This window comes from Dendrobates tinctorius, unplaced genomic scaffold, assembly GCF_039654945.1.
Source record: "Dendrobates tinctorius isolate UK_male_01 unplaced genomic scaffold, ASM3965494v1 ptg000475l, whole genome shotgun sequence".
NCBI lineage: Eukaryota > Metazoa > Chordata > Amphibia > Anura > Dendrobatidae > Dendrobates > Dendrobates tinctorius.
In genome coordinates, this window is record NW_027362137.1 from 15,983 (window position 1) to 36,149 (window position 20,167).

General features: G+C 47.4%; 1 protein-coding gene across 1 annotated transcript in view; it reads right to left on the reverse strand.

Moving 5' to 3' along the window:
* Positions 1–380: 380 nt before the first annotated feature.
* Positions 381–20,167, reverse strand: part of TRAPPC10 (trafficking protein particle complex subunit 10) — a 52,312-nt gene continuing 32,525 nt past the window's right edge. Inside the window, exons 2-3 of the mRNA XM_073564722.1 lie at positions 1,484–1,565; positions 381–1,114 (exon numbers count right to left, since the gene is read on the reverse strand). Coding sequence (XP_073420823.1) covers positions 946–1,114; positions 1,484–1,565 — 251 coding nt within the window. The 3' untranslated portion in view covers positions 381–945. The remainder of the gene's footprint in view (positions 1,115–1,483; positions 1,566–20,167) is intronic.

Sequence of the window (20,167 nt, forward strand, 5' to 3'; positions counted from 1 at the left end):
CATTCAGGCTGAAACTCTAATACGCTTCATATATAACACAAGACATCATCAGACTTGGACGTCAAATACCAAGCCCTCCCTCCGACCTCACGACACTGCACCAGATCCTGTGGGAATCTCCAAACCCACTACGCCTGCAGTATCCCGCACCTCCCCCGCCTGTGGGAAATGCTCTCTGGACACCGCAGCCATACTGTACTGCATCTTATGTACAGACATCCTTGACCTCCCCACCGCCCGTTACACGCATAGCTCCCGGGACACCCGCCCGCCGCCCGTTACACGCAGAGCTCCCGGGACACCCGCCCGCCGCCCCTCTCGCACAAAGCTCCCGGGACAACTGCCCGCCGCTCCTCACGCGCAGAGCTCCCGGGACAACCACCCGCCGCCCCTTTCTTTCTGCCCCATAAAGGCAACAGGTTTCTGCCAATAATCAAGAATAATTATCTTTTACTATTGGTGCAGAATCCGACCAGAGGAGCAGCACTTTACACCTAATACTATCTAACAGACCTGACAGAATAACAGATCTGCAGGTCATCGGGCATCTAGGAAATAGTGACCACAATATTGTACAGTGTCACTTGTGTTTCGCTAGGGGGACTTGTCAGGGAGTCACAAAAACACTGTGCGGCTAGAGGGCGGGGCACCCCAGACTGTGCGGCTAGAGGGCGGGGCACCCCAGACTGTGCGGCTAGAGGGCGGGGCACCCCAGACTGTGCGGCTAGAGGGCGGGGCACCCCAGACTGTGCGGCTAGAGGGCGGGGCACCCCAGACTGTGCGGCTAGAGGGCGGGGCACCCCAGACTGTGCGGCTAGAGGGCGGGGCACACCATAATGCCAGGGCTACAGTTAAGAGTGTGGCATCACAATAGTACACTGACCCCTTGTGTTTGGGGTCTCCTCATTACTGGGAAGCCCTTTACACTTTGTCCAGTGACCCCAGTCACCCGCCACAGAGGGAGTTGAGAATACTGACACAGCACTCGGTCCAGTAGATGTGTAGGAAAGGGAAGGTCAGCAGAGCTTTGTTCCCTTCTTTAGGCAGAAGTTCTTCTTTAAACTGGACAAAGTTGGACTCCAGGTGGATCATCTTTGGAGCACGGCCATAAGCCCTGGAGAGGAGAAGAAATTATTACCTACAATTACCCTAATGCCCAGAGACCGCCACCTGCCCCAAACCCTGTAGACCCGGGACTGTCACCCATGCCAAACCTTGCAACGCCCTGGAACAACCACTCAAATGCAAACCTTGTAAACGGGGACCACCACCTGCCCCATACCCTGCATCCCTGGGACTGCCCCCTGTGCCAAAACCTCCGGCACCCTGGGACCACCACCCAACCCCAAACCAAACTTTGTACACCAAGCCCACCTCTAGCTCCACACCTTGGGGCTCCAAGACTACATACACTTACAATATGGATGAGATTGACCCCGATACAAACAGCTTGGAAACTGACAATAAATGGCAGCACTCTCACCTCCTCCACTCCATCGCGTCTCGTGGCAGCTGCTGTGTCAGGGTGGAATAAACTGCAGTGAAAAGACTCTGGTCTCCAGCACCTGAGGGAGCGAGGTACAGATTTCAGAGTTCCGAACTCAAACCTCTTAACATATATACACACATACAAGGAAAAACTCGGGGGGGGGGGGGGGGGAGAATAAAAACTATGAGGTTGCATAAGTCTACACAACCTTACCCTAATATTTTGATGGAGACCCTTTTGAATTTGTGCCAGCGTTCAGTCTTGGGATGGGGGGTCTATCAGCGTGGCACAACTAGAGTTAGAAACTTTGCCAGTTCCTCCTTGCAGTAGCCCCACATCTGTCAGATTACGGGGGCATCCCCTGTGTACAGTGCCCTCTTCAGGTCACCACAGATTGCCCCTAGGTTTCAGGTCTGGGCTCAGCCGTTCCAGAACATCCATCTTCTTTTGGTGAAGCAGTTTTTTGGGGGATTTGGAGGTCGTTTAGAGTTGTCTGCTGAAAGGCGAAATTCCTCCTCATCTCCAGTTTTTCAGCTGAATTCGGAGGAGTCTCATGTAAAATTGTCTGATATCTGGACTGTCCATAATCCCCTCCTCTTATCTAAAGCCCCAGTTCTAGCTGCAGAAAACTTCCCCAAAGCACAATGCTGCCTTCACCCTGCGTCATTGTGAGGATGGGGATCTTCTGGTGATGCTCGGTGTTGGCTTTGTGTCTTGTGGAATTATGGCCACAAAGATCCCCCTCGGCATTATCAGACAGAACACGTCCCCCTCTTATGGCTGACGTGATGGAGGTTTTGCAGAACATAGCCAGCCTCGATGCTTTTTTTTGCAAGAAAAGGCTCCATCTTCCCACCCAACAGTCCGGACATATGAAGAATATGGGAGATTGTCGTCACATGCTGGACACAAGCAGGACTGGCCACAAATTCCTGCAGCTCCTTTAAAGTTGCTGTGAGGGACGAGGGAGATCCCATTTTGGTTTTATTAATTCAAGCCCCATAGATTATCCAGAGATCTCCCTTTACAGCAGGGTTGTGGCACCCACCCTTGGGATAAGTACACAATTCCCAAAAGAACAGAACTTTGCCATATGGCAAGAGAATTAAAGGCCACCTGTTAATTAAGGCGACGGGGAAAGAGCTGGGACCCCCTAGTGTCTTTGTGCAAGGCGGCCAAAAATAGCTATCAATGGAAGCTCTAAACGCCACCGACATCTAGAGATGAATTATGAGAGTACCGTGCTCCTCAGGGTTAAGTCCAATATACCACCAAAACCCTGGGAGCCCTCCGCACGCACCCCTGCATCTCATCTTTCTCTAGCGATACTCGGATAATGATTATCGAGACAGGCTCACCAGAACCACATAGCCGACCCAAGTTTGGACTCTCCATATCGGTCCAGCCCCAACGAACCAGTTGAGACGTCAGTCGTCCCGTTTGGACCTCCCACTAAGAAATTAGTACCCATCCTAGATATTGGGAATTATTTCAACTAGGAGATCAAGGGAGGAGAATTCAGTCCAACCCAGAGTGCCAGTGGCAAATATGGGAGGGAGAGCTAGGGGTTAAAAGCTAGCTACACACGTTTAGCCTTTGTCACTGTTGTGCCATGGAAGCCGCATCACGTCACGTGTGGAGAAGGACCAGAAACTAAGAAGGTGCCACATCCAGCTGACTGCTGTCCCATCCTGTGCCCTCCCTGTATCTGCACCTCTGGCTGTAATCTCTGGATATTACTCTGTATATATCTGTATTATCCAGCTGACTGCTGTCCCATCCTGTGCCCTCCCTGTATCTGCACCTCTGGCTGTAATCTCTGTATATTACTCTGTATATATCTGTATTATCCAGCTGACTGCTGTCCCATCCTGTGCCCTCCCTGTATCTGCACCTCTGGCTGTAATCTCTGTATATTACTCTGTATATATCTGTATTATCCAGCTGACTGCTGCCCCATCCTGTGCCCTCCCTGTATCTGCACCTCTGGCTGTAATCTCTGTATATTACTCTGTATATATCTGTATTATCCAGCTGACTGCTGTCCCATCCTGTGCCCTCCCTGTATCTGCACCTCTGGCTGTAATCTCTGTATATTACTCTGTATATATCTGTATTATCCAGCTGACTGCTGCCCCATCCTGTGCCCTCCCTGTATCTGTACCTCTGGCTGTAATCTCTGTATATTACTCTGTATATATCTGTATTATCCAGCTGACTGCTGCCCCATCCTGTGCCCTCCCTGTATCTGCACCTCTGGCTGTAATCTCTGTATATTACTCTGTATATATCTGTATTATCCAGCTGACTGCTGCCCCATCCTGTGCCCTCCCTGTATCTGCACCTCTGGCTGTAATCTCTGTATATTACTCTGTATATATCTGTATTATCCAGCTGACTGCTGTCCCATCCTGTGCCCTCCCTGTATCTGCACCTCTGGCTGTAATCTCTGTATATATCTGTATTATCCAGCTGACTGCTGTCCCATCCTGTGCCCTCCCTGTAGCTGCACCTCTGGCTGTAATCTCTGGATATATCTGTATTATCCAGCTGACTGCTGTCCCATCCTGTGCCCTCCCTGTATCTGCAACTCTGGCTGTAATCTCTGGATATTACTCTGTATATATCTGTATTATCCAGCTGACTGCTGCCTCATCCTGTGCCCTCCCTGTAGCTGCACCTCTGGCTGTAATCTCTGGATATTACTCTGTATATATCTGTATTATCCAGCTGACTGCTGTCCCATCCTGTGCCCTCCCTGTATCTGCAACTCTGGCTGTAATCTCTGTATATTACTCTGTATATATCTGTATTATCCAGCTGACTGCTGCCCCATCCTGTGACCTCCCTGTATCTGCACCTCTGGCTGTAATCTCTGTATATTACTCTGTATATATCTGTATTATCCAGCTGACTGCTGCCCCATCCTGTGCCCTCCCTGTATCTGCACCTCTGGCAGTAATCTCTGTATATTACTCTGTATATATCTGTATTATCCAGCTGACTGCTGTCCCATCCTGTGCCCCCCTGTATCTGCACCTCTGATTGTAATCTCTGTATATTACTCTGTATATATCTGTATTATCCAGCTGACTGCTGTCCCATCCTGTGCCCTCCCTGTATCTGCACCTCTGGCTGTAATCTCTGTATATTACTCTGTATATATCTGTATTATCCAGCTGACTGCTGCCCCATCCTGTGCCCTCCCTGTATCTGCACCTCTGGCTGTAATCTCTGTATATTACTCTGTATATATCTGTATTATCCAGCTGACTGCTGTCCCATCCTGTGCCCTCCCTGTATCTGCACCTCTGGCTGTAATCTCTATATATTACTCTGTATATATCTGTATTATCCAGCTGACTGCTGCCCCATCCTGTGCCCTCCCTGTATCTGCACCTCTGGCTGTAATCTCTGTATGTTACTCTGTATATATCTGTATTATCCAGCTGACTGCTGTCCCATCCTGTGCCCTCCCTGTATCTGCACCTCTGGCTGTAATCTCTGTATGTTACTCTGTATATATCTGTATTATCCAGCTGACTGCTGTCCCATCCTGTGCCCTCCCTGTATCTGCACCTCTGGCTGTAATCTCTGTATATTACTCTGTATATATCTGTATTATCCAGCTGACTGCTGCCCCATCCTGCGCCCTCCCTGTATCTGCACCTCTGGCTGTAATCTCTGTATGTTACTCTGTATATATCTGTATTATCCAGCTGACTGCTGCCCCATCCTGTGCCCTCCCTGTATCTGCACCTCTGGCTGTAATCTCTGTATATTACTCTGTATATATCTGTATTATCCAGCTGACTGCAGCCCCATCCTGTGCCCTCCCTGTATCTGCACCTCTGGCTGTAATCTCTGTATATTACTCTGTATATATCTGTATTATCAAGCTGACTGCTGCCCCATCCTGTGCCCTCCCTGTATCTGCACCTCTGGCTGTAATCTCTGTATATTACTCTGTATATATCTGTATTATCCAGCTGACTGCTGCCCCATCCTGTGCCCTCCCTGTATCTGCACCTCTGGCTGTAATCTCTGTATATTACTCTGTATATATCTGTATTATCCAGCTGACTGCTGTCCCATCCTGTGCCCTCCCTGTATCTGCACCTCTGGCTGTAATCTCTGTATATTACTCTGTATATATCTGTATTATCCAGCTGACTGCTGCCCCATCCTGTGCCCTCCCTGTATCTGCACCTCTGGCTGTAATCTCTGTATATTACTCTGTATATATCTGTATTATCCAGCTGACTGCTGCCCCATCCTGTGCCCTCCCTGTATCTGCACCTCTGGCTGTAATCTCTGTATATTACTCTGTATATATCTGTATTATCCAGCTGACTGCTGCCCCATCCTGTGCCCTCCCTGTATCTGCACCTCTGGCTGTAATCTCTGTATATTACTCTGTATATATCTGTATTATCCAGCTGACTGCTGTCCCATCCTGTGCAGTCCCTGTATCTGCACCTCTGGCTGTAATCTCTGTATATTACTCTGTATATATCTGTATTATCCAGGTGACTGCTGCCCCATCCTGTGCCCTCCCTGTATCTGCACCTCTGGCTGTAATCTCTGTATATTACTCTGTATATATCTGTATTATCCAGCTGACTGCTGTCCCATCCTGTGCCCTCCCTGTATCTGCGCCTCTGGCTGTAATCTCTGTATATATCTGTATTATCCAGCTGACTGCTGTCCCATCCTGTGCCCTCCCTGTATCTGCACCTCTGGCTGTAACCTCTGTATATTACTCTGTATATATCTGTATTATCCAGCTGACTGCTGCCCCATCCTGTGCCCTCCCTGTATCTGCACCTCTGGCTGTATTCTCTGGATATTACTCTGTATATATCTGTATTATCCAGCTGACTGCTGCCCCATCCTGTGCCCTCCCTGTATCTGCACCTCTGGCTGTATTCTCTGGATATTACTCTGTATATATCTGTATTATCCAGCTGACTGCTGCCCCATCCTGTGCCTTCCCTGTATCTGCACCTCTGGCTGTATTCTCTGGATATTACTCTGTATATATCTGTATTATCCAGCTGACTGCTGTCCCATCCTGTGCCCTCCCTGTATCTGCACCTCTGGCTGTAACCTCTGTATATTACTCTGTATATATCTGTATTATCCAGCTGACTGCTGCCCCATCCTGTGCCCTCCCTGTATCTGCACCTCTGGCTGTATTCTCTGGATATTACTCTGTATATATCTGTATTATCCAGCTGACTGCTGCCCCATCCTGTGCCCTCCCTGTATCTGCACCTCTGACTGTAATCTCTGTATATTACTCTGTATATATCTGTATTATCCAGCTGACTGCTGCCCCATCCTGTGCCTTCCCTGTATCTGCACCTCTGGCTGTATTCTCTGGATATTACTCTGTATATATATGTATTATCCAGCTGACTGCTGCCCCATCCTGTGCCCTCCCTGTATCTGCACCTCTGGCTGTATTCTCTGGATATTACTCTGTATATATCTGTATTATCCAGCTGACTGCTGCCCCATCCTGTGCCCTCCCTGTATCTGCACCTCTGGCTGTAATCTCTGTATATATCTGTATTATCCAGCTGACTCCTGCCCCATCCTGTGCCCTCCCTGTATCTGCACCTCTGGCTGTAATCTCTGTATATTACTCTGTATATATCTGTATTATCCAGCTGACTGCTTCCCCATCCTCTGCCTTCCCTGTATCTGCACCTCTGGCTGTAATCTCTGTATATTACTCTGTATATATCTGTATTATCCAGCTGACTGCTTCCCCATCCTCTGCCTTCCCTGTATCTGCACCTCTGGCTGTAATCTCTGTATATTACTTTGTATATATCTGTATTATCCAGCTGACTGCTGCCCCATCCTCTGTCTTCCCTGTATCTGCACCTCTGGCTGTAATCTCTGGATATTACTCTGTATATATCTATTATCCGGCTGACTGCTGTCCCATCTTGTGTCCTCCCTGTATCTGCACCTCTGGCTGTAATCTCTGTATATTACTCTGTATATACAGTGCCTACAAGTAGTATTCAACCCCCTGCAGATTTAGCAGGTTTGATAAGTTGCAAATAAGTTAGAGCCTTCAAACTTCACACAAGAGCAGGATTTATTAACAGATGCATAAATCTTACAAACCAAAAAGTTATGTTGCTCAGTTAAATTTTAATAAATTTTAAACATACAAGTGTGGGTCAATTATTATTCAACCCCTAGGTTTAATATTTTGTGGAATAACCCTTGTTTGCAGTTACAGCTAATAATCGTCTTTTATAAGACCTGATCAGGCCGGCACAGGTCTCTGGAGTTATCTTGGCCCACTCCTCCATGCAGATCTTCTACAAGTTATCTAGGTTCTTTGGGTGTCTCATGTGGACTTTAATCTTGAGCTCCTTCCACAAGTTTTCAATTGGGTTAAGGTCAGGAGACTGACTAGGCCACTCCAACACCTTGATTTTTTGCCTCTTGAACCAGGCCTTGGTTTTCTTGACTGTGTGCTTTGGGTCGTTGTCTTGATGAAAGATGAAATGACGACCCATCTTAAGATCCTTGATGGAGGAGCGGAGGTTCTTGGCCAAAATCTCCAGGTAGGCCATGCTATCCATCTTCCCATGGATGCGGACCAGATGGCCAGGCCCCTTGGCTGAGAAACAGCCCCACAGCATGATGCTGCCACCACCATGCTTGACTGTAGGGATGGTATTCTTGGGGTCGTATGCAGTGCCATCCAGTCTCCAAACGTCACGTGTGGTTGGCACCAAAGATCTCGATCTTGGTCTCATCAGACCAGAGAACCTTGAACCAGTCTGTCTCAGAGTCCTCCAAGTGATCATGAGCAAACTGCAGACGAGCCTTGACATGACGCTTTGAAAGTAAAGGTACCTTACGGGCTCGTCTGGAACGGAGACCATTGCGGTGGAGTACGTTACTTATGGTATTGACTGAAACCAATGTCCCCACTGCCATGAGATCTTCCCGGAGCTCCTTCCTTGTTGTCCTTGGGTTAGCCTTGACTCTTTGGACAAGCCTGGCCTCCGCACGGGAGGAAACATTCAAAGGCTGTCCAGGCCGTGGAAGGCTAACAGTAGTTCCATAAGCCTTCCACTTCCGGATGATGCTCCCAACAGTGGAGACAGGTAGGCCCAACTCCTTGGAAAGGGTTTTGTACCCCTTGCCAGCCTTGTGACCCTCCACGATCTTGTCTCTGATGGCCTTGGAATGCTCCTTTGTCTTTCCCATGTTGACCATGTATGAGTGCTGTTCACAAGTTTGGGGAGGGTCTTAAATAGTCAGAAAAGGCTGGAAAAAGAGATGATTAATCCAAACATGTGAAGCTCATTGTTCTTTGTGCCTGAAATACTTCTTAATACTTTAGGGGAGCCAAACAGAATTCTGGTGGTTTGAGGGGTTGAATAATAAATGACCCTCTGAATAAACTTTTCACAATTTAAAAAAAAAAACAAATAAATAACATTCTTTTTTGCTGCAGTGCATTTCACACTTCCAGGCTGATCTACAGTCCAAATGTCACAATGCCAAGTTAATTCCGAATGTGTAAACCTGCTAAATCTGTAGGGGGTTGAATACTACTTGTAGGCACTGTATCTGTATTATCCAGCTGACTGCTGCCCCATCCTGTGCCCTCCCTGTATCTGTACCTCTGGCTGTAATCTCTGTATATATCTGTATTATCCAGCTGACTGCTGTCCCATCCTGTGCCCTCCCTGTATCTGCACCTCTGGCTGTAATCTCTGTATATTACTCTGTATATATCTGTATTATCCAGCTGACTGCTGCCCCATCCTGTGCCCTCCCTGTATCTGCACCTCTGACTGTAATCTCTGTATATTACTCTGTATATATCTGTATTATCCGGCTGACTGCTGCCCCATCCTCTGCCTTCCCTGTATCTGCACCTCTGGCTGTAATCTCTGGATATTACTCTGTATATATCTGTATTATCCGGCTGACTGCTGCCCCATCCTGTGCCCTCCCTGTATCTGCACCTCTGGCTGTAATCTCTGTATATTACTCTGTATATATCTGTATTATCCAGCTGACTGCTGCCCCATCTTGTGTCCTCCCTGGATCTGCACCTCTGGCTGTAATCTCTGTATATTACTCTGTATATATCTGTATTATCCAGCTGACTGCTGCCCCATCCTGTGCCCTCCCTGTATCTGCACCTCTGGCTGTAATCTCTGTATATTACTCTGTATATATCTATATTATCCAGCTGACTGCTGCCCCATCCTGTGCCCTCCCTGTATCTGCACCTCTGGCTGTAATCTCTGTATATTACTCTGTATATATCTGTATTATCCAGCTGACTGCTGTCCCATCCTGTGCCCTCCCTGTATCTGCACCTCTGGCTGTAATCTCTGTATATTACTCTGTATATATCTATATTATCCAGCTGACTGCTGCCCCATCCTGTGCCCTCCCTGTATCTGTACCTCTGGCTGTAATCTCTGTATATTACTCTGTATATATCAGTATTATCCAGCAGAATACTGCCCCTTCCTGTGCCCTCCCTGTATCTGCACCTCTGGCTGTAATCTCTGTATATTACTCTGTATATATCTGTATTATCCAGCTGACTGCTGTCCCATCCTGTGCCCTCCCTGTATCTGCACCTCTGGCTGTAATGTCAGTATATTACTCTGTATATATCTGTATTATCCAGCTGACTGCTGTCCCATCCTGTGCCCTCCCTGTATCTGCACCTCTGGCTGTAATCTCTGGATATTACTCTGTATATACACTCACTGGCCACTTTATTAGGTACACCATGCTAGTAAGGGGTTGGACCCCCTTTTGCCTTCAGAACTGCCTCAATTCTTCGTGGCAGAGATTCAACAAGGTGCTGGAAGCATTCCTCAGAGATTTTGGACCATATTGACATGATGGCATCACACAGTTGGCGCAGATTTGTCGGCTGCACATCCCTGATGCGAATCTCCTGTTCCACCACATCCCATAGATGCTCTATTGGATTGAGATCTGGTGACTGAGGAGGCCATTTGAGTACAGTAAACTCATTGTCATGTTCAAGAAACCAATCTGAGATGATTCGAGCTTTATGACATGGCGCATTATCCTGCTGAAAGTAGCCATCAGATGTTGGGTACATTGTGGTCATAAAGGGATGGACATGGTCAGCAACAATACTCAGGTAGGCTGTGGCGTTGCAACGATGCTCAATTGGTACCAAGGGGCCCAAAGAGTGCCCAGAAAAAATTCCCCACACCATGACACCACCACCACCAGCCTGAACCGTTGATACAAGGCAGGATGGATCCATGCTTTCATGTTGTTTACGCCAAATTCTGACCCTACCATCCGAATGTCGCAGCAGAAATCGAGACTCATCAGACCAGGCAACGTTTTTCCAATCTTCTACTGTCCAATTTCGATGAGCTTGTGCAAATTGTAGCCTCAGTTTCCTGTTCTTAGCTGAGAGGAGTGGTACCCAGTGTGGCCTTCTGCTGCTGTAGCCCATCTGCCTCAAAGTTCGACGCACTGTGCGTTCAGAGATGCTCTTCTGCCTACCTTGGTTGTAACGGGTGGCAATTTGAGTCACTGTTGCCTTTCTATCAGCTCGAACCAGTCTGCCCATTCTCCTCTGACCTCTGGCATCAACATGGCATTTCCGGCCACAGAACTGCCGCTCACTGGATTTTTTTTCTTTTTCGGACCATTCTCTGTAAACCCTAGAGATGGTTGTGCGTGAAAATCCCAGTAGATCAGCAGTTTCTGAAATTCTCAGACCAGCCCTTCTGGCACCAACAATCATGCCACGTTCAAAGGCACTCAAATCACCTTTCTTCCCCATACTGATGCTCGGTTTGAACTGCAGGAGATTGTCTTGACCATGTCTACATGCCTAAATGCACTGAGTTGCCGCCATGTGATTGGCTGATTAGAAATTAAGTCTTAACACACAGTTGGACAGGTGTACCTAATAAAGTGGCCAGTGAGTGTATATCTGTATTATCCAGCTGACTGCTGCCCCATCCTGTGCCCTCCCTGTATCTGCACCTCTGGCTGTAATCTCTGTATAATACTCTGTATATATCTGTATTATCCAGCTGACTGCTGCCCCATCCTGTGCCCTCCCTGTATCTGCACCTCTGGCTGTAATCTCTGTATATTACTCTGTATATATTTGTATTATCCAGCTGACTGCTGTCCCATCCTGTGCCCTCCCTGTATCTGCACCTCTGGCTGTAATCTCTGGATATTACTCTGTATATATATATCTGTACTATCCAGCTGACTGCTGTCCCATCCTGTGCCCTCCCTGTATCTGCACCTCTGGCTGTAATCTCTGTATAATACTCTGTATATATCTGTATTATCCAGCTGACTGCTGCCCCATCCTGTGCCCTCCCTGTATCTGCACCTCTGGCTGTAATCTCTGTATATTACTCTGTATATATCTGTATTATCCAGCTGACTGCTGTCCCATCCTGTGCCCTCCCTGTATCTGCACCTCTGGCTGTAATCTCTGTATATTACTCTGTATATATCTGTATTATCCAGCTGACTGCTGTCCCATCCTGTGCCCCCCTGTATCTGCACCTCTGGCTGTAATCTTTGGATATTACTCTGTATATATATCTGTATTATCCAGCTGACTGCTGTCCCATCCTGTGCCCTCCCTGTATCTGCACCTCTGGCTGTAATCTCTGTATATTACTCTGTATATATCTGTATTATCCAGCTGACTGCTGTCCCATCCTGTGCCCTCCCTGTATCTGCACCTCTGGCTGTAATCTCTGTATATTACTCTGTATATATCTGTATTATCCAGCTGACTGCTGTCCCATCCTGTGCCCCCCTGTATCTGCACCTCTGGCTGTAATCTCTGTATATATCTGTATTATCCAGCTGACTGCTGTCCCATTCTGTGCCCCCCTGTATCTGCACCTCTGGCTGTAATCTCTGTATATTACTCTGTATATATCTGTATTATCCATCTGACTGCTGTCCCATCCTGTGCCCTCCCTGTATCTGCACCTCTGGCAGTAATCTCTGTATATTACTCTGTATATATCTGTATTATCCAGCTGACTGCTGTCCCATCCTGTGCCCTCCCTGTATCTGCACCTCTGGCTGTAATCTCTGTATATATCTGTATTATCCAGCTGACTGCTGTCCCATCCTGTGCCCCCCTGTATCTGCACCCCTGGCTGTAATCTTTGGATATTACTCTGTATATATCTGTATTATCCAGCTGACTGCTGTCCCATCCTGTGCCCTCCCTGTATCTGCACCTCTGGCAGTAATCTCTGTATATTACTCTGTATATATCTGTATTATCCAGCTGTCATGATATGTATTTTTCCCCAATACTTTGCAATGTCTTGTGTGTACCTGTAACAATATGTTTCCTTCCCCCATTGCCTGTGTCTCTGGGACTATAATGTAATTATGTAAGTAACCTGTCTCCTTTCCACAAGACTTGTGTATCTAGACCATAATTGAATTCAGGCTTGGGTCAACACAGCTAGGGGAATCACCATTGTTCTCCTCAGCAGGGGGAGGACTCACAATACACATCCTCGTAGACACAGCGGTGCCTTGCTGTGGGCCAAACCATTGCATAGGAGGAGTGGAACCCTCCTCCACTACACACATGGGCTGATCCAGGAGCAGAGACACTAGATCCCTATGCAACTCAGTCAGATGTGAGTTGGATGCTGAAAGAGAAGGGCGAGGCTGTCTGAGGAAGCCTCGGCCTTAGTGTGATCATGGCGGATTTCTGGGACTCTAAAAGGACTATGGTTTTGTGATCTGGCACAAGGATTGTCGGGAGGTGCCCCCGAATCAGTTTCCTGTGGACTTATTTTGGGACTCTGCAAATTACCTTTGTGTTGTTCCTGTGTTCTGGTCAATAAATCTGTTGGATCGTTCCCAGGCCTGTTGTCCCTCCTTGCTCTGGAGAATACTCCCGTCACACCAGCTGACTGCTGTCCCATCCTGTGCCCCCCTGTATCTGCACCTCTGGCTGTAATCTCTGTATAGATCTGTATTATCCAGCTGACTGCTGCCCCATCCTGTGCCCTCCCTGTATCTGCACCTCTGGCTGTAATCTCTGTATATTACTCTGTATATATCTGCATTATCCAGCTGACTGCCGCCCCATCCTGCGCCCTCCCTGTATCTGCACCTCTGGCTGTAATCTCTGTATGTTACTCTGTATATATCTGTATTATCCAGCTGACTGCTGCCCCATCCTGTGCCCTCCCTGTATCTGCACCTCTGGCTGTAATCTCTGTATATTACTCTGTATATATCTGTATTATCCAGCTGACTGCCGCCCCATCCTATGCCCTCCCTGTATCTGCACCTCTGGCTGTAATCTCTGTATAGATCTGTATTATCCAGCTGACTGCTGCCCCATCCTGTGCCCTCCCTGTATCTGCACCTCTGGCAGTTATCTCTGTATATTACTCTGTATATATCTGTATTATCCAGCTGACTGCTGCCCCATCCTGTGCCCTCCCTGTATCTGCACCTCTGGCTGTAATCTCTGTATATTACTCTGTATATATCTGTATTATCCAGCTGACTGCTGCCCCATCCTATGCCCTCCCTGTATCTGCACCTCTGGCTGTAATCTCTGTATAGATCTGTATTATCCAGCTGACTGCAGCCCCATCCTGTGCCCTCCCTGTATCTGCACCTCTGGCTGTAATCTCTGTATATTACTCTGTATATATCTGTATTATCCAGCTGACTGCCGCCCCATCCTGTGCCCTCCCTGTATCTGCACCTCTGGCTGTAATCTCTGTATGTTACTCTGTATATATCTGTATTATCCAGCTGACTGCTGCCTCATCCTGTGCCCTCCCTGTATCTGCACCTCTGGCTGTAATCTCTGTATGTTACTCTGCATATATCTGTATTATCCAGCTGACTGCTGCCCCATCCTGTGCCCTCCCTGTATCTGCACCTCTGGCTGTAATCTCTGTATATTACTCTGTATATATCTGTATTATCCAGCTGACTGCCGCCCCATCCTGCGCCCTCCCTGTATCTGCACCTCTGGCTGTAATCTCTGTATGTTACTCTGTATATATCTCTATTATCCAGCTGACTGCTGCCCCATCCTGTGCCCTCCCTGTATCTGCACCTCTGGCTGTAATCTCTGTATATTACTCTGTATATATCTGCATTATCCAGCTGACTGCTGCCCCATCCTGTGCCCTCCCTGTATCTGCACCTCTGGCTGTAAACTCAGTATATTACTCTGTATATATCTGTATTATCCAGCTGACTGCTGCTCCATCCTGTGTCCTCCCTGTATCTGCACCTCTGGCTGTAATCTCTGGATATTACTCTGTATATATCTGTATTATCCAGCTGACTGCTGTCCCATCCTGTGCCCTCCCTGTATCTGCACCTCTGGCTGTAATCTCTGGATATTACTCTGTATATATATCTGTATTATCCAGCTGACTGCTGCCCCATCCTGTGCCCTCCCTGTATCTGCACCTCTGGCTGTAATCTCTGTATATTACTCTGTATATATCTGTATTATCCAGCTGACTGCTGTCCCATCCTGTGCCCTCCCTGTATCTGCACCTCTGGCTGTAATCTCTGTATATTACTCTGTATATATCTGTATTATCCAGCTGACTGCTGTCCCATCCTGTGCCCTCCCTGTATCTGCACCTCTGGCTGTAATCTCTGGATATTACTCTGTATATATCTGTATTATCCAGCTGACTGCTGTCCCATCCTGTGCCCTCCCTGTATCTGCACCTCTGGCTGTAATCTCTGGATATTACTCTGTATATATCTGTATTATCCAGCTGACTGCTGTCCCATCCTGTGCCCTCCCTGTATCTGCACCTCTGGCTGTAATCTCTGTATATTACTCTGTATAGATCTGTATTATCCAGCTGACTGCTGTCCCATTCTGTGCCCTCCCTGTATCTGCACCTCTGGCTGTAATCTCTGTATATTACTCTGTATATATCTGTATTATCCAGCTGACTGCTGTCCCATCCTGTGCCCTCCCTGTATCTGCACCTCTGGCTGTAATCTCTGTATATTACTCTGTATATATCTGTATTATCAAGCTGACTGCTGTCCCATCCTGTGTCCTCCCTGTATCTGCACCTCTGGCTGTAATCTCTGTATATTACTCTGTATATATCTGTATTATCCAGCTGACTGCTGCCCCATCCTGTGCCCTCCCTGTATCTGCACCTCTGGCTGTAATCTCAGTATTTTACTCTGTATATATATCTGTATTATCCAGCTGACTGCTGTCCCATCCTGTGCCCTCCCTGTATCTGCACCTCTGGCTGTAATGTCAGTATATTACTCTGTATATATCTGTATTATCCAGCTGACTGCTGTCCCATCCTGTGCCCTCCCTGTATCTGCACCTCTGGCTGTAATCTCTGGATATTACTCTGTATATATATCTGTATTATCCAGCTGACTGCTGCCCCATCCTGTGCCCTCCCTGTATCTGTACCTCTGGCTGTATTCTCTGTATAATACTCTGTATATATCTGTATTATCCAGCTGACTGCTGCCCCATCCTGTGCCCTCCCTGTATCTGCACCTCTGGCTGTAATCTCTGGATATTACTCTGTATATATATCTGTATTATCCAGCTGACTGCTGTCCCATCCTGTGCCCTCCCTGTATCTGCACCTCTGGCTGTAATCTCTGTATAATACTCTGTATATATCTGTATTATCCAGCTGACTGCTGCCCCATCCTGTGCCCTCCCTGTATCTGCACCTCTGGCTGTAATCTCTGTATATTACTCTGTATATATCTGTATTATCCAGCTGACTGCTGTCCCATCCTGTGCCCTCCCTGTATCTGCACCTCTGGCTGTAATCTCTGGATATTACTCTGTATATATATCTGTATTATCCAGCTGACTGCTGCCCCATCCTGTGCCCTCCCTGTATCTGCACCTCTGGCTGTAATCTCTGCATATTACTCTGTATATATCTGTATTATCCAGCTGACTGCTGCTCCATTCTGTGCCATCCCTGTATCTGCACCTCTGGCTGTAATCTCTGTATATTACTCTGTACATGTCTGTATTATCCAGCTGACTGCTGTCCCATCCTGTGCCCTCCCTGTATCTGCACCTCTGGCTGTAATCTCTGTATAATACTCTGTATATATCTGTATTATCCAGCTGACTGCTGCGCCATCCTGTGCCCTCCCTGTATCTGCACCTCTGGCTGTAATCTCTGTATATTACTCTGTATATATCTGTATTATCCAGCTGACTGCTGTCCCATCCTGTGCCCTCCCTGTATCTGCACCTCTGGCTGTAATCTCTGTATATTACTCTGTATATATCTGTATTATCCAGCTGACTGCTGTCCCATCCTGTGCCCCCCTGTATCTGCACCTCTGGCTGTAATCTCTGTATATATCTGTATTATCCAGCTGACTGCTGTCCCATCCTGTGCCCCCCTGTATCTGCACCTCTGGCTGTAATCTCTGTATATTACTCTGTATATATCTGTATTATCCATCTGACTGCTGTCCCATCCTGTGCCCTCCCTGTATCTGCACCTCTGGCAGTAATCTCTGTATATTACTCTGTATATATCTGTATTATCCAGCTGACTGCTGTCCCATCCTGTGCCCCCCTGTATCTGCACCTCTGGCTGTAATCTCTGTATATATCTGTATTATCCAGCTGACTGCTGTCCCATCCTGTGCCCTCCCTGTATCTGCACCTCGGGCTGTAATCTCTGGATATTACTCTGTATATATCTGTATTATCCAGCTGACTGCTGTCCCATCCTGTGCCCTCCCTGTATCTGCACCTCTGGCTGTAATCTCTGTATATTACTCTGTATATATCTGTATTATCCAGCTGACTGCTGCCCCATCCTGTGCCCTCCCTGTATCTGCACCTCTGGCTGTAATCTCTGTATATATCTGTATTATCCAGCTGACTGCTGTCCCATCCTGTGCCCCCCTGTATCTGCACCTCTGGCTGTAATCTCTGTATGTTACTCTGTATATATCTGTATTATCCAGCTGACTGCTGTCCCATCCTGTGCCCTCCCTGTATCTGCACCTCTGGCTGTAATCTCTGGATATTACTCTGTATATATATCTGTATTATCCAGCTGACTGCTGCCCCATCCTGTGCCCTCCCTGTATCTGCACCTCTGGCTGTAATCTCTGTATATTACTCTGTATATATCTGTATTATCCAGCTGACTGCTGTCCCATCCTGTGCCCTCCCTGTATCTGCACCTCTGGCTGTAATCTCTGGATATTACTCTGTATATATATCTGTATTATCCAGCTGACTGCTGCCCCATCCTGTGCCCTCCCTGTATCTGCACCTCTGGCTGTAATCTCTGCATATTACTCTGTATATATCTGTATTATCCAGCTGACTGCTGCTCCATTCTGTGCCATCCCTGTATCTGCACCTCTGGCTGTAATCTCTGTATATTACTCTGTACATGTCTGTATTATCCAGCTGACTGCTGTCCCATCCTGTGCCCTCCCTGTATCTGCACCTCTGGCTGTAATCTCTGTATAATACTCTGTATATATCTGTATTATCCAGCTGACTGCTGCGCCATCCTGTGCCCTCCCTGTATCTGCACCTCTGGCTGTAATCTCTGTATATTACTCTGTATATATCTGTATTATCCAGCTGACTGCTGTCCCATCCTGTGCCCTCCCTGTATCTGCACCTCTGGCTGTAATCTCTGTATATTACTCTGTATATATCTGTATTATCCAGCTGACTGCTGTCCCATCCTGTGCCCCCCTGTATCTGCACCTCTGGCTGTAATCTCTGTATATATCTGTATTATCCAGCTGACTGCTGTCCCATCCTGTGCCCCCCTGTATCTGCACCTCTGGCTGTAATCTCTGTATATTACTCTGTATATATCTGTATTATCCATCTGACTGCTGTCCCATCCTGTGCCCTCCCTGTATCTGCACCTCTGGCAGTAATCTCTGTATATTACTCTGTATATATCTGTATTATCCAGCTGACTGCTGTCCCATCCTGTGCCCCCCTGTATCTGCACCTCTGGCTGTAATCTCTGTATATATCTGTATTATCCAGCTGACTGCTGTCCCATCCTGTGCCCTCCCTGTATCTGCACCTCGGGCTGTAATCTCTGGATATTACTCTGTATATATCTGTATTATCCAGCTGACTGCTGTCCCATCCTGTGCCCTCCCTGTATCTGCACCTCTGGCTGTAATCTCTGTATATTACTCTGTATATATCTGTATTATCCAGCTGACTGCTGCCCCATCCTGTGCCCTCCCTGTATCTGCACCTCTGGCTGTAATCTCTGTATATATCTGTATTATCCAGCTGACTGCTGTCCCATCCTGTGCCCCCCTGTATCTGCACCTCTGGCTGTAATCTCTGTATGTTACTCTGTATATATCTGTATTATCCAGCTGACTGCTGCCCCATCCTGTGCCCTCCCTGTATCTGCACCTCTGGCTGTAATCTCTGTATATTACTCTGTATATATCTGTATTATCCAGCTGACTGCTGCCCCATCCTGTGCCCTCCCTGTATCTGCACCTCTGGCTGTAATCTCAGTATATTACTCTGTATATATCTGTATTATCCAGCTGACTGCTGTTCCATCCTGTGTCCTCCCTGTATCTGCACCTCTGGCTGTAATCTCTGTATATTACTCTGTATATATCTGTATTATCAAGCTGACTGCTGTCCCATCCTGTGTCCTCCCTGTATCTGCACCTCTGGCTGTAATCTCTGTATATTACTCTGTATATATCTGTATTATCCAGCTGACTGCTGCCCCATCCTGTGCCCTCCCTGTATCTGCACCTCTGGCTGTAATCTCAGTATTTTACTCTGTATATATATCTGTATTATCCAGCTGACTGCTGTCCCATCCTGTGCCCTCCCTGTATCTGCACCTCTGGCTGTAATGTCAGTATATTACTCTGTATATATCTGTATTATCCAGCTGACTGCTGTCCCATCCTGTGCCCTCCCTGTATCTGCACCTCTGGCTGTAATCTCTGGATATTACTCTGTATATATATCTGTATTATCCAGCTGACTGCTGCCCCATCCTGTGCCCTCCCTGTATCTGCACCTCGGGCTGTAATCTCTGGATATTACTCTGTATATATCTGTATTATCCAGCTGACTGCTGTCCCATCCTGTGCCCTCCCTGTATCTGCACCTCTGGCTGTAATCTCTGTATATTACTCTGTATATATCTGTATTATCCAGCTGACTGCTGCCCCATCCTGTGCCCTCCCTGTATCTGCACCTCTGGCTGTAATCTCTGTATATATCTGTATTATCCAGCTGACTGCTGTCCCATCCTGTGCCCCCCTGTATCTGCACCTCTGGCTGTAATCTCTGTATATTACTCTGTATATATCTGTATTATCAAGCTGACTGCTGTCCCATCCTGTGTCCTCCCTGTATCTGCACCTCTGGCTGTAATCTCTGTATATTACTCTGTATATATCTGTATTATCCAGCTGACTGCTGCCCCATCCTGTGCCCTCCCTGTATCTGCACCTCTGGCTGTAATCACAGTATTTTACTCTGTATATATATCTGTATTATCCAGCTGACTGCTGTCCCATCCTGTGCCCTCCCTGTATCTGCACCTCTGGCTGTAATGTCAGTATATT